Below are 14,543 nucleotides of genomic sequence, written 5' to 3'. Positions count from 1 at the left end.
TCTTTTAATCTCCATCCTATTAACTTGACTTTGCTGACTAAGTTGCAACTTTTCAAATTCTCTCTTTCTTTCTCGCTCCTCTCTTTCTATCTTTCTTCTCTCTCTGTTTGCTCGTCTAAGAACCTTCTCTTTTGTCCTTTCTCCCTCTCTTTTCTCTGTCTCCTTCTTTCTTCACTCTCTCTCTCTCTCTCTCCTCCTTTTCTATCTTCTAACTCCATTTTCTTCAAGCGTAATTTAAGTTTTTCTACCTCTGCTGCACTTGTCTGTTTCTCTGATACACCAAATTGTGTGAGTACCTTCCTTACAATTTCAGCTTTACTTTTGTCCTTGGTTAAACCCAAATCGAACTTAAGTATGGCTTTTTTCTTTCCTTCTAAACTTCCTTAGCAAATTTGAGAATCATCTTCAAACCCCAGAGCATCTTTTGCAATTTTAAGAGCCATTTGTCTCACTTTTAATTTAATCAACGACAAATCACCAAAATTAAACAAATTGCCTCACCTACGTTTTACTTAACAATCTAGGACACTAACCTGTGTTTAAATCTGCTGGGATTTTGCATACCCCCAAATCTATTCAAATCTGTCTAAACCAGTTCAAATCACAAATTCAGCACCCAAATTGTTCAAATAACAGACAAAAGCCTCACAAACTTCACAGCACAGTGATGAGCCCCCATACTGTTACAACATGGGTTAAACCCTCCTGCTTAATTTAAGCCAGCAACGCAGAATAGATTTATCCCATGCAGTAATAAGTGAAGATTCGAGAGGCCAAGAAGTATTTAAAGTAAAAATTAACAACTTTATTTCTTAAAGTATGACAGAGAATAATTGACTAACAACTATTTACAACTCCTTCCTCTAATCTATCTTTTACTTTCCCTTCTATAATACTAGTCTGATAAAACCCCCGATTAAAGTTTAGTGAAAAATTTAAATTTCAAAACCAGCCAGCGGTTGAATCTTCTTTTTATATCTGCCTCTGTGGATTTGCTCTCCAGGTCGGTGTTGATGTTTTTCTGTGTGAAAATTCCTTCTCTAGACAGAGAGTTCTCACTCACAGCTGACATCTGTTGGTCCTTTGGCAGATTTCCCTCAACTGTTCAATTTTTTCCAGTCTTATACCCCTAATGATTGTCTCATTGGCTTTTATTATTGTCAATATACTAAATCCAAACTTGATTGGAGTTTGGGGTTTTTTTTTGAGGTATAATTTAAATTGATTGGCCTAATTCAAATTTGTTTTTTGTCTCCTGGCAATCAGCTACACTAGCTGCTGAACCACATGTTACATTGTATTATATTCAGAACACTTGGTGCTGTCAGATAGTTCTGCTAGCTTTTCTCTCTTAAAGGTACAATGCACCCACATCTTTATAAGAAGGGATATGGGCCAAATGCTGGAAAATGGGACTAGATTAGGTTAGAATAACTAGTTGGCATGAACAAGATGAACTGAAGAGTCTGTTTTTGTGCTGTAGATCTCTATGACTCTCTGACCAAAGTGTCCTTGTGCACTAGTTGCTGTAAGTAAGCACGCAGGTGAAGCAGGCAGTAAACAAGGATAACTGTGTGTTGGCCTTCATATTGAGAGAGTTCGAGTACAGGAACAAGGATGTGTTCTGCAATTATCTGCACATCTGGAATGTTGGATACAGGTGTGGCCTCCATATCTGAGAAAGGATGTTCTTGCTATAGAATGAGTGCAGCGAAGGTTTACCAAATTGATTCCTGGGATAGCAGAACTGCCATGTAGGCAAGATTTTAGTTGGTTAGGATTGTATTCACTTGAGTTTAGAAACCTATAAAATTCTAACAGGACTACCCTAGTAAATGAAACAAGATGTTACCGATGGTGGGAGCATCCAGAACCGAGGGGTATTAAGGATAAGGGGTAAACCTAGGACTAAGATAAGGATAAATTTCTTCACCCAGAGAGTGGTGAGCCTGTGGAATTCACTTCCACAGAATGCGGTTCAGGCCAAAACATTGAATGTTTTCAAGTTGAAGGTAGATATAGCTGTTGTGACTAAAAGGATTAAGGGTTATAGGGTGGGTTTACAGTTTTGAGCTCATGATCATCCTGAGTGTTAGAGCAGGCTTGAGGGGTCAAATGGTGTTCTCCTCCCATCTTCTGTGTTTGTGTAAGCCTCACCTTTGAACTGAGTGGCTTGCCAGACCATTTCAAAGGGCTGTTAAGAGTCTCCATATTGCTGTGAACCTAGAGTCACGTGTAGGCAGGACTAGGCAAGAGTGGTGGATTTCCATCCTTGAATGTTAGCAAACTAGACGGGGTTTTACAACAGTTGGCAATAATTGCATAGTCGTCATTAAACTGATTATTTCTTTGATTCCAGTCTTCAGTTCACCATCTGTCTTTGGCAACATTCGAGCCAATGTTCCCAGAACATTAAGCTGGGTTTCTGCATTACTAATCTAGTGATGTTACCACTTTACCAGTGCCGCCCCAGCTCAAGAAATGTGAGCAGATTGCTTTGCCTTCAGCAGAACTCTTTGTTTCTTCAATAAAATCCACTTCTAAAGGCATTTGTTTTACCCTTTTGCCAGGCCTTTTTAACTTCTTTACAAGCTTGCAAATTGATCAGTCATTGTCCAAGTTTTTTTTAAACTATAGTCTCTGACCTTTTTTTTAAATCAACCTATTTTCATAATCAACCTGTTCAGAGATGTTATTACACACCTCTGGAAGAGGTGAAACTTGAACCCAGGTTGCTTAGTTCAAGGGTAAGAACAGTACCACAAGAGGGCTCCAAACTCTGACTTTGTAATATAGGCAGTTTAATTAAACCTAGGTTTGTTTGATTTGCCTTTATATTGGTGGTTATTTATTTGTTTCTTAACCATGCTTTTCAGTTTTTTTGCACTTAAAATTCAAATTAAAACTAAAATTCTTTTCTGGAATGTATAAACTAGATATTCACAACTGGTAGTGTTGATAGTCAGTTTATTATTATATAGTCAGAACTAATGTCTCAACACTGCATAATTAAGTAGAGGCCTGTGTGTTCTCAATTCAAGGATAGTTTAAAGGTAATTGTATCTTTACTTCTAAAACAGTTCTGTCAAATTATGACTGATACTTGCAATGTTGCTGAATAAGCCAATCTGCTGTTTAGATATCATGCTAAGTCAAGTCTGTATTTAACTGGTTTATGTTTATCCAATTTGTGTTTGAAATCATGTTATGGATACCCTGCAAGGGCCTATTTTCCCTCCTAAGTTGATATTACTTTGGTATCCTTACTGTGTTCAAACAAAGCTTAAATAGGAAAGAAAATAATTCATCTGACTTCCATCCTTCAAATAATCTCTACCTCAAGATCCTTTTACACTTTTTTAAAATCTGGCTTTGAACTGGCTCTGACTTTGTCCTGGCTGTAAAATTTGGTATTTTCTAATTTGTTTCTGTTTGTGTAAGTTCAGGTCAAAAACAACTGGCATCATGTTTCAAGTCCTGGAGTATAACTATAAGATTACTTAACATGGAGCCTGAGTTCGTTTTATGACAAATATTTTCTCCAGATGCAACTGCAGCATTTAGTCAGATGCTAAAAGTCTAATGGTTCGTTCAATACATTAAAATAATTCATATACCATAAACTGTGTAGCAATTTGTATTACTTAAATTAGCTTTTTATAACAAATTTTTCAGAAAAAAATTAAATTTCAAAGAAACAGATTTTCAAATCTGCTATTCCAAGTCTTCACTTAGTTTCCTGTTATAAGTTATGCATCTGCTTTTGTTCTCAATAATAGGCAGAAATGCGTATGTACGTTTTGCTAGAACAATGATAACTCTTCATGTAGTTACCTTCATGTGATTTTCATTTCTCACAACTCAATCAAAGATACCTTTATCCAATCAACTGTGACTTGGAAACAATAGATAGGGAAGAATTGGGTAAAAAAAGCTGAAATTCGAGCATTTTTAAGAGACTGCTATTTGGTTGGCCAAATTGTCATCTGTATACTGGCTGAACCACATTATAGAGTCAGACCTTCAGTCCAACTTGTCCATGCTGACCAGGATTCCCAAACTAAACTAGTTCCATTTGCCTGCCATTAGGCCCATATCCCTCAATCTTCCCTATTCATGTACCTGCATCTGCCACTAACTCTGGCAGTTTATTCCACGTATGAGCTGCCCTCTGTGAAAAGGTTGCTCCTCAGGTCCCTTTAAATCTTTCTCCTCTCGCCTTAAAACTACTCCATCCAGTTTTGAACTCTCCTACTATGGAGAAAATGCCCTTTGCTATTCATCTTATCTATTCCCCTCTCACTTTTATAAACCATTCAACCTTTGATTATTTGAAGCTCCTTTGATTATTTCTGCACATGATTTTGGTTTCACAATGCAAAATCAGAGTTTTGCAAATACTTTGAGTTCTCCTTTATTTGTTTTATCTTGCATCTTTTCCTAGAAAGTGCAAGTTTTTGCTATTTTTAAAAATTATATGATTTGCACAGTCTTCGCAGTCATATTTTTCCATTTTTTTTGCTCAAAAGGGGATTCATAATGGTCATTGGTTTTTGTTCTGTGTAGGCTTTAGATTTGGCAGTGAAACCATTTCTACCGTATACACTGAAGCAGATCTAGGACCACTACGGCAAACGGATGCGGAACAAGAATTGGCGAATTTAACTGCTATGCACGTTGATTCTGAAACAAGCAGCCTCAATCTGCAGACCACTTCTGTTGACACAGTTACAATCACAGGTGTGTTGTGCTTGCTGAGAAAAGGTAAAATCAGCCGTTGACGTTTACCACAGTCCTGTTTTGTTCCTTTTCCAGACACACTTTTGTGTTTTTAAAATAATGTAGTTTTTACTTGTAAATAAAAAACTTTCGTTCAGTTCTTGGGATGTGGGTATCGATGGCAAGGCCAGTGTTACTTGTCCATCCCTAACTGCTTTAGAATGCGTGATGATAAGTAGCCTTATCAAACTGCTGTACTGTTTGTAGTGTAGACACACTTACAGTGCCTTCAAGTAGTAAGTTCCAGAACTTTGACAAAGTGTTATTAAAGAAACAGCAATGTGGGTGAAGTTGTCACTCCAGTGTAGCAATGCAAAGGAATGTTATCATGCTGGTAAGTGAACTGTTCTGAAGGAAAATGGGCATTGAAATCTAAAATGCCAACACATTCCATGACAGAGCACTGCAGGTCCAGTACTTCCAGTCAACTACATAATCAATCCAGTTGTCTTCCAACATTTTTTCACCCTTTAGGATGAAATTATTCCAACAAGTTGTTTTGGTCTTAATCAGTTCTTGGGAAATGGGTTTGCTTGCTCTGACACCCCCAGGGGGCAAGAGTTAAGTCTCTAAAATGGGAGAAAAAAAAATTTGCTTTGTCAAGAAAATTTATGACAGTGGCAATTATAGTGAATGAACATTGGAAATAGCTTTTTAAAAATTAACTAAAATTTGGAGACTGAATAAATACAATATTATTAATCGTTTTGGGATATGAATTGCTGGTATGATTGAGTGGAAGAGAAATCAAACAAAGTATTGAATTATTTGTTTGTTTGCTGTGTATTAAATTTTGGCAAAGGGTTGCTAAATCAAGCTCTGCTCTGGCTGAGCATTCCATCTTCTGGGGAGATTATCTGCGAATGTGCATTCCGATATTTCACTATAAGCACAACATACTGGAAACACTCAGCAGGTCTAATAATATGTCTGGAAAGGGAAGCAGAGCTAACATTTCTGGTCTGTGACTTTTATCGGTTCTGATCTACCTTCCTGTATAAATATAGAAATGTAATGCTACTAAAACAATCCCTCTATTATTGCTCTCAAGGTAGCCATGATGTGGAGGTGCCATTGTTGGATTTAGATGGACAAAGTCAGAAATCTCAGACACCGGGTTATATTCTTACAGGTTGATTTGAAATCACAAGCTTTCGAAGCATTGCTCCTTCGTCAGATGAAGTGAGAGGGAAGCGCTCAGAGCACAGAATATCTGGGCAGAGAGATCAAAGGATCATACAAATGCAGTGAGCAGAGTGTCAAAAAATTGTCTCTGCAGGTGTCCAAGCGTGTTAGACAGTGTGAGTCAAGTGTCAATTGCTGAATAGCATCTGAAAGGATGAATTTTATTCTGATAAAATGAGACAGAGATAATTACAAAAAATTAAAAATACGGTGGTACTGGAGACAAGCCAAATGTCTAGAATAACATGAAAAACAAACAGAAGCCATTGGAAAGGCCCAGCAGGTCCGGCAGCATCTGTGAGGAAATTCCGGAGGAAGGGTCATCGGACCCGAAATGTTAACTGTGGTTTTTCTTCAAGTGCCACCAGACCTGCTGAGTGCCCCCCTCCCCCCGGCAACCCCTATAATGACTACACAGTGATATCATCAAGTTTCATTCCCCCATCAGACTTACCATGGACGACTCAATGTCTCATTCTTGGACACATGGATCTCCTTTATGGATGGACACCTCAGTATCTCACTCAACCGCAAGCCCAAGATAACCTCACGATGCTGCACTTCTCTAGCTTCCACCCTAATCATATTAAAGAAGCCACCCCCTATGGACAAGCCCTGCACATACAGCAGATCTACTCAGATGAGAATGAACACGATGGACACCTATAGATTTTGAAGGACGCCCTCATAAGAATGGCATACGATGTTCAACTCAACAATCGCCACTTCCGATGTTCTACAGTAAAATAAATTACACTAACCTCCTCAGAGGACAGACACAGGATATGACTAATAGAGTACCCTTTGTTGTCCAGTACTGCCCCGGAACAGAGAGACTATGCCACGTTCTTTGCAGCCTTCAACATGTTGTTGATGATGATAACAACGAGCATCTTATCAAGATCATCCCTATGCCTTCAAACAATTGCCAAGCCTTCAACAGACCATTGTTCATAGCTAACTACCAAGCCTTCAGGACAACATCAACCACAACACCACCCAACTGTGCCAAGACAACTTCTGCAAGACATGTCAGATCATCAACATAGATACTACCATCACATGTCGGAATACCATCCACCACATACACGGTAGATACTCAAGTGACTCTGCCAATGTTGTCTATCGCATATGTTGCAGGCAAGGATGCCCCAAGATATGGTATATTGGCAAGACCTTGCAGACACTACGACAACGCATGAATGGACACAGCACGCAATAATCGCCAGACAGGAATGTTCCCTCCCAGTCAGGGAGCACTTTAGCGGTCAGGAACATTCAGCTCCTGATTTTCAGGTAAACATCCTCCAAGGCGGCCTCAAGATACAAAACAATGCAGAATCAGCAAGTAGAAACTGATAGCCAAGTTCCGTACGGATGAAGACAACCTCAACCATGATCTTGGGTTCCTGTTGCACTACATGTGACCCCACCACACTTCTATATCTGTAAAATCTTCCTTACTGTCCTTGTTGCTTTGTTATGATCTCTCTAACTTAAATCAGTTTGTACAATTTTGGTTTACTTATAGCTTTGGTTGTCCCCTCTTATACTTGTTGTGTTATTCCCGTTAAATAAAAACTGAAAGAACTGCAGGAGCTGTAAATCAGGAGCAAGGGTAAGGGTTGCTTGGGGAAGCTCAGCGGGTCTCGCAGCATTGTGAAGAAAAATTAGAGTTAACATTTCAGGTCCAGTGACTCTTCCTTTGGTGGTTGTTCACACATGCTACCAGACAAGGGTTCAGAAAATATTTACAAGGATGTTGCCAGGGTTGGAGGATTTAAGCTATAGGGAGAGGCTGAACAGACTGGGGCTGTTTTCCCTGGAGCGTCGGAGGCTGAGGGGTGACCTTATAGAGGTTTACAAAATCATGAGGGGCATGGTTAGGATAAATAGGCAAAGTCTTTTCCCTGGAGTCGGGGAGTCCAGGACTAGAGGGCATAGGTTTAAGGTGAGAGGGGAAAGATATAAAAGAGACCAATGGGGCAACTTTTTCATGCAGCGGGTAGTATGTGTATGGAATGAGCTGCCAGAGGATGAGGTGAAGGCTGGTGCAATTGCAAAATTTAAGAGGCATTTGGATGGGTATATGAATAGGAAGGGTTTGGAGGGATATGGGCCGGGTGCTGGCAGTTGGGACTAGATTGGGTTGGGATATCTGGTCGGCATGGACAGGTAAGACCAAAGGGTATGTTTCCATGCTGTACATCTCTATGACATGCTGGGTTTTTCCAGCTGTTTCTGCTTGTTTTCCATGTTGTTCCAGTCATTTGGTTTGTCACCAGCACCACTTTATTTTGAAGTTTTTGTAATTATCTCTCTGTTTCATTTAATCAGATTATAGGTCACCCTTCGGTGGTTGTTCAGCTATTGACACTTTACTCACACCTTCTAACACCCTTGGTCACATGCAGAAATTTACTTCCGATATTCCGCTCACACCACTTGTATGATCCTTTGATGTCTCCACTCATAAATCCTGTGTTCTGTGTGTTTTCCTCTCACTTCACCTGACAAAGGGGCTACGCTCCAAAAGCTTGAAAGTAGCATAGAATTAATTGCACGATCCATGCCTGAAGATTCTATTAGTGAACAATCTTGACATTGAAACCAAATGAGAGCTTTGAAGTAGAGACTATTATGCAATTGTTTTCACTAGTGTTTTATACCAATACCATAGTCCAGTATAGTTTTTACTTATATTGTTTTAACATTCTTTTTAAATAGTCAGGAGTTTGGTTTGTACTTCATATCCATTATTTTCAATTTCAGTTTTTTTCTTATGTTGTGGTCTCTCAAGTTATTATGTTGTATCGTTTAATATTCTTCAGGTTCTGAAAGTGCTTCTCCTTCACATTCAAACACATGTTCAAGATCTCAGACACCTTCTCCGTCTACTTTGAATGCTGATCATATGGAACAAAAAGATTTACCTCTGGATGAAAAATTGCATCATTCAGTCTTGCAGACTCCAGATGACTTGGGTATTACTTACATAGTTAATTCATTTAAAGTTAAATATGCGACTTGTTCCAAACATTTAATCTTGATTCCTCAGTATGGTACTATGACATAGATACACTTCATTGGAAATGTTTTCCTTTTATCTAAATTGTTTTTATGGTAAGACATGCCAGCAAGGAGAAAGTGAGCACTGCACATGCTGGAGATCAGAGTCAAAAGTGTGACACTGGACAAACACAGCAGGTCAGGCAGTTTCCGAAGGGTAGGAGAGTCGAGGTCGCGAGCATACGCTCTTCATCAGGATTGTGGGGGGGTGCCCCAAGAGAGCTGAGAGGTAAATGGGAGTTGGGGGGGTGGGGTGGGGGGGCGGCGGAAGGTGGGGGTGGGGGGATGTGGTGCTGGGGGCGGGGAAGGTAGCTAGGATTGCAATAGGTAGATGAGGGTGGGGGTTGATGGTGATAGGTCAGAGTGGATAGATGTAAAGGAAGATGGACAGCTCGGACAGTTCAAGAGGGTAGTGCCCAGTTGGAGGGTTGGATCTAGGATAAGGTGGGTGGAGGGGGGGGATCAGGGAACTGGTGAAATCGACATTGCTACCGTGTGGTTGGACGGTCCCAAAGTGGAAGATGAGGTGTTCTTCCTCCAAGTGGTTTAGATTTGGCGGTGTAGAAAGCCCAGGACTTGCATGTCCTCGGCGGAGCCGAGTGGGGGGAGTTGAAGTGGTCACCCACAGGGCAGTGGGGTTGTTAGGTGCGTGTGTCCCGGAGATATTCTCTGAACCATTCTGCAAGTTGGCGTCCTGTATCCTTAGTGTAGAGGAGACCACATCAAGAGCAACAGACACAATAGGTGAGGTGTTTGGATGTGCAGGAAAATCTCTGCTGGGTGTGGAAGGATCCTTTGGGGACTTGAGGGGAGATATGGGCACAGATTTTACAGCTCTTGCAGTTGCAATGGATGGTGCCAGGAGTGGGGAATGGGTTGATTGGAGTGGGGGGGGAGTGTGGACCTAACAAGAGAGTCGCAGAGGGAATGATCTCTGTGAAATGTTGATAGGTGTAGGGAGGGAAATATATCCCTGGTGGGGTCTGACTATTGGTGGTGGAAATGACAGAGGACGATGTGTTGTATCCGGAGATTGGTGTGGTGGAAGATGAGGACCAGAGGGGTTTATCTTTTAGACGGGGTGGGTGGGTGGGGGGTGTGGGGGGAGGGGGTTTGGGTTCAAGGGCAGAAGTGCAGGAAGCAGGGGAGTTGCACTGGAGGGCAGTTAAGAAACTTATGTGATCGTTTTTATTTGTTTACATAATTCATGTTGTATTGATGGCATTTGTTTCTATGTAGCGATAGTTTCAAAGTATTTACATTTTAATTTGTTGTACTTTTTCGTGTTAAATGTAATTTTTCTAAACTATATATGTATATTGTCTGTTCTATAACTTAAAATGTTGCATTGAGCAGAAAACAGTGAATTTCCAAATGAAGATTGCAGTGTGATGGCAGGAGGAAGTCTTAAAGGTTGGCATGAAGATGTTGCTACAGTTATGTGGAGACGAATGCTTGGTATTTTGGGAGATGTCAACTGCATTAAGGATCCTGAAATTCATGCTCAAGTTTTTGACTATTTATGCGAGCTGTGGCAGAATTTGGCCAAGGTAAGCTCTTAATTTAAGCTTGCTTGCAAAGATTAGCAGTGCTATGATGGACTAAGCTTTCCATATCGGTGTTTTTGATGCTTTTTTCTCGGAATAAATAGAAAGTGGATAGTACGTGGTTGTTATTTATAGTTTGCAGTTTATGAAAGCAACTTTTGATTTGCTGTTTAAAGTTTAATCTTGTTGAAATTCACATGTTGCATTCATTAATGGGATGTGAGTGTCACTGACAAGCATTTATTGTCCACTCAATTGATGGAGAGATTGTGAACGACTGCCATTATTTACTGTAGCCTGTGTGGTGAAGATAATCCACCCACCTGCCTCTTCAGTGTTGTTAAGTAAGGAGTTCTGGGATTTTGATCCATTGGCAATGAAAGAACAGCAATATTTTTCTGTGTCAGGGTCTCCCGTGGTTCTGCTGCCCTTTTGGCCGTAGGTGATGATGCTCATGAGCATAGAGGCATACGTATTAATAAAGCTTTAACAAGTTGTTGCAGTCCATTCTTTAGGTGGTGCACATTTTGGCCGTGTTGCACTTATGATGGGAGAATGGAATATTTAAAATGGTGGATGTGGTACAATCAAGTAGGCTACATGATGTCAAGTTTTAGCCCTTTGAGCGATGTTCAAATTGCGCTCATCCAGGAAAGTGGAGAGTATTTTCATCATATTCCTGACTTGTTCCTTTATAGAAATTGGAAAGGCTTTGGAGAGTCGGGAGCTCACAATAAAATACCCAGCCTTTTACATGCTCTTTTAGTCACAGTATATTCAGGGCTCAGATGACCCCAGGATTTTAATGGAGAATTCAGCAATGTAAATGCCATTCAATGTCATACAACGATGATACCTTGTTGAAGATGCTCATTGCCTAGCATTTGTGCGGCAGAAAAAATCTTGCTACTTATCAGCCCAAGCCATAAATGTTGTACACACAGACATAGACTGCATTATCTGAGAAGTGGCAAAGGTTCTGAACACACCTAAACATTAAGTTTCTCTGTTTTTGACCTGGTGATGAAGGAACGGTCATTGATGAAACAGCTGAAAATGATTGGGCCTAGGACACTATGCTGACAAACTCCTAGCTGCTACATCCATGGGACTGAAGCAGTTGGCCTCGAAAATGACAAACATCTTGCTTTGTGCTACGTATCACTGCTGCCACTGGCAAGGTTTCCTCCAATCCCATGAACTGAAATTTTACTTGTACTTTTAGATGTCTCTCACAGTCATATGTTTCATTGATGTCAGGGGCAGTCACTCTCAGTGTATTCATCCATGTTTGGGCCAAAACATTAATATGGTCTGAATTCAGGTACTCCTGTTGAAACCTGAATTGAACATTATTGAATAGATTCTTGGTGAGTAAATAATGCTTAACATTGTGAACGTTCTGTCATATTGTTGATGATTGAGAATAGACTGTTGGGTTGTGATTACTTGGATCTGTTCTGCATTCAGTGGGCTAGATATGCTCAACAATTTTCCACATTGTTCTATATCGTCGCTGTACTCAAAGAGCTTGGCTAAGATCATGGCTAGCTCTGAACATGTCATTACTACTGCAGCCACAGTGTTGTCAGAGTGCAGTACAGGGAGCCGCAACCATTTGAGATCACAATCCAACATAACACCTGTTACAGGTTCTCTATTGTCTTAGAATGTAATAAAATGTATTTGTGCTTTAAATGCACGTGTTGCCAGGATCATGGAATCATGGATTGTGGAGGTGAAGTGATATTATTTTGTAACTGCCAATGATGCTGTGTTGGATATGAAGTCAACTGTTTAAGTTTTCAAATGTAAATTATTCAGCAGATAGTGCACATATTTGATTATGTAATTGAACTGCAGCAGTTCAAGAAGGCAGATCATCACCACCACCTTCTCAAGAGCAATTAAGGATGGACAATAAATGCTGGCTCAGACATCAATACCATCTCCCATGAATGAATTACAAAAAGATTGGAGGCTGAATATGTGTGTTTTTCTGTTTGCCAATGTCATTGGAATATCTCCGACCAATGTTTTGAAATTCTTCTGTAGGTTCTAGGACATTACAGTGCAGTACAGGTCCTTCAATCCTTGATGTTACACCGACCTGTGCAACTAATCTGTAGCCTATATAGCCTACACTATTCCATTTTCATCTATATGTTTATCCAATGACCATTTAAATGCCCTTAAATTTGGCAAGTCTACTACTGTTGCAGGCAGTGTATTCCACGCCCCTACTACCCTTAGGGTAAAGAAACTACCTCTGACATCTGTCCTATATCTATCACCACTCTATTTAAAGCTATGTCCTCTTGTGCTAGCCATCACCATCCAAGGAAAAAGGCTGTCACTGTCCACCCTATCTAACCCTCTGCTTAGCTTATATGTCTCAATTAAGTCACCTCTCAACTTTCTTCTCTAACGAACACATATCCCTCAGCCTTCCCTCCTAGAACCTTCCCTCCATACCAGGCAACATGTCAGTAAATCTCATCTGAAGCTTTTCCAAAGCTTCCACATCCTTCCTATGAACTGGTGACCAGAACTGTATGTAATACTCGAAGTGTGGCCACACCAGAGTTTTGTAGAGCTGCAGCATAACTTTGTGGCTCCGAAAATCAATCCCTCTACCAATAAAAGCTAACACACCGTATGCCGCCTTAACAACCCAATCAATCTGGGCAACTTTCAGGCATCTATGTACATGGGCATCGAGATCTCTTTGCTCATCTACACTACCAAGAATCTTACCATTAGCCCAGTACTCTGCATTCCAGTTGCTCCTTCCAAATTGAATCACCTCTCACTTTTCCACGTTAAACTCCATTTGCTATCTCTCAGCCCAGCTCTGCACTTTATCTATGTCCCTCTATAACCTGCAACATCCTTCAGTATAGTCCACAACTCTTCTGACCTTAGTGTCATCTGCAAATTTACTAACCCATCCTTTTATGCACTCGTCTGGGTTGTTTATAAAAATGACAAATAGCAGTGGCCTCAAAACAGATCCTTGCAGTACACCAACAGTAACTGAACTCCAGGATGAATACTTCCCATCAACCACCACCCTCTGTCTTCTTTCAGCTAGCCAATTTTTGATCCAATCCGCTAAATCACCCTCCATCCCATGCCTCTGTATTTTGTGCAATAGCCTACTGTGGGGAACCTTAACAAACTCCTTACTGAAATCCATATGCACCGCAACAACCGCTTTATCCTCATCCACCTGTTTGGTCACCTTCTCAAAGATCTCAGTAAGGTTTGTAAGGCATGACCTACCCTTTGTTGGTAAAATTCTAGAATCCATCATTAAGGATAAGGTTTCTAAATTCTTAGAAGAGCAGAGTCTGATTAGAACAAGTCAACATGGATTTAGTAAGGGGAGGTCATGCCTGACAAACCTGTTGATATTCTTTGAAGAGGTGACAAGTAGGTTAGATCAGGGAAACCCAGTGGATGTGGTCTATCTAGACTTCCAAAAGGCCTTTGATAAGGTGCCACACGGGAGGCTGCTGAGCAAGGTGAGGGCCCATGGTGTACGAGGTGAGCTACTGGGATGGATTGAGGATTGGCTGTCTGACAGAAGGCAGAGAGTTGGGATAAAAGGTTCTTTTTCGGAATGGCAGCCGGTGACGAGCGGTGTCCCGCAGGGTTCAGTGTTGGGGCCACAGCTGTTCGCATTACATATTAGTGATCTGGATGAAGGGACTGGGGGCATTCTAGCGAAGTTTGCAGATGATACAAAGTTAGGTGGACAGGCAGGTAGTCCTGAGGAAGTGGGGAGGCTACAGAAGGATCTAGACAGTTTGGGAGAGTGGTCCAGGAAATGGCTGATGGAATTCAACGTGAACAAATGCGAGGTCTTGCACTTTGGCAAACAGAATAAAAGCACAGACTACTTTCTAAACGGTGAGAAAATTCGTAAAGCCAAAGTACAAAGGGATCTGGGAGTGCTAG

General features: G+C 40.8%; 1 protein-coding gene across 14 annotated transcripts in view; it reads left to right on the top strand.

Annotated features, from left to right (window-relative positions):
• The window catches only part of ralgapa1 (Ral GTPase activating protein catalytic subunit alpha 1), a 312,978-nt gene that overhangs the window by 128,850 nt on the left and 169,585 nt on the right, over nt 1-14,543 (top strand). For all 14 annotated transcript variants that reach the window (XM_072568885.1, XM_072568887.1, XM_072568892.1 and 11 more), the window contains 3 exons: nt 4,567-4,740; nt 8,796-8,948; nt 10,390-10,583. In XM_072568885.1, coding sequence (XP_072424986.1) covers nt 4,567-4,740; nt 8,796-8,948; nt 10,390-10,583 — 521 coding nt within the window. The remainder of the gene's footprint in view (nt 1-4,566; nt 4,741-8,795; nt 8,949-10,389; nt 10,584-14,543) is intronic.

Source organism: Chiloscyllium punctatum, chromosome 4, assembly GCF_047496795.1.
Source record: "Chiloscyllium punctatum isolate Juve2018m chromosome 4, sChiPun1.3, whole genome shotgun sequence".
NCBI classification, from domain to species: domain Eukaryota; kingdom Metazoa; phylum Chordata; class Chondrichthyes; order Orectolobiformes; family Hemiscylliidae; genus Chiloscyllium; species Chiloscyllium punctatum.
The sequence above is the reverse complement of the archived record's forward strand: the minus strand, read 5'-3'. Positions and strand labels throughout refer to the sequence as shown.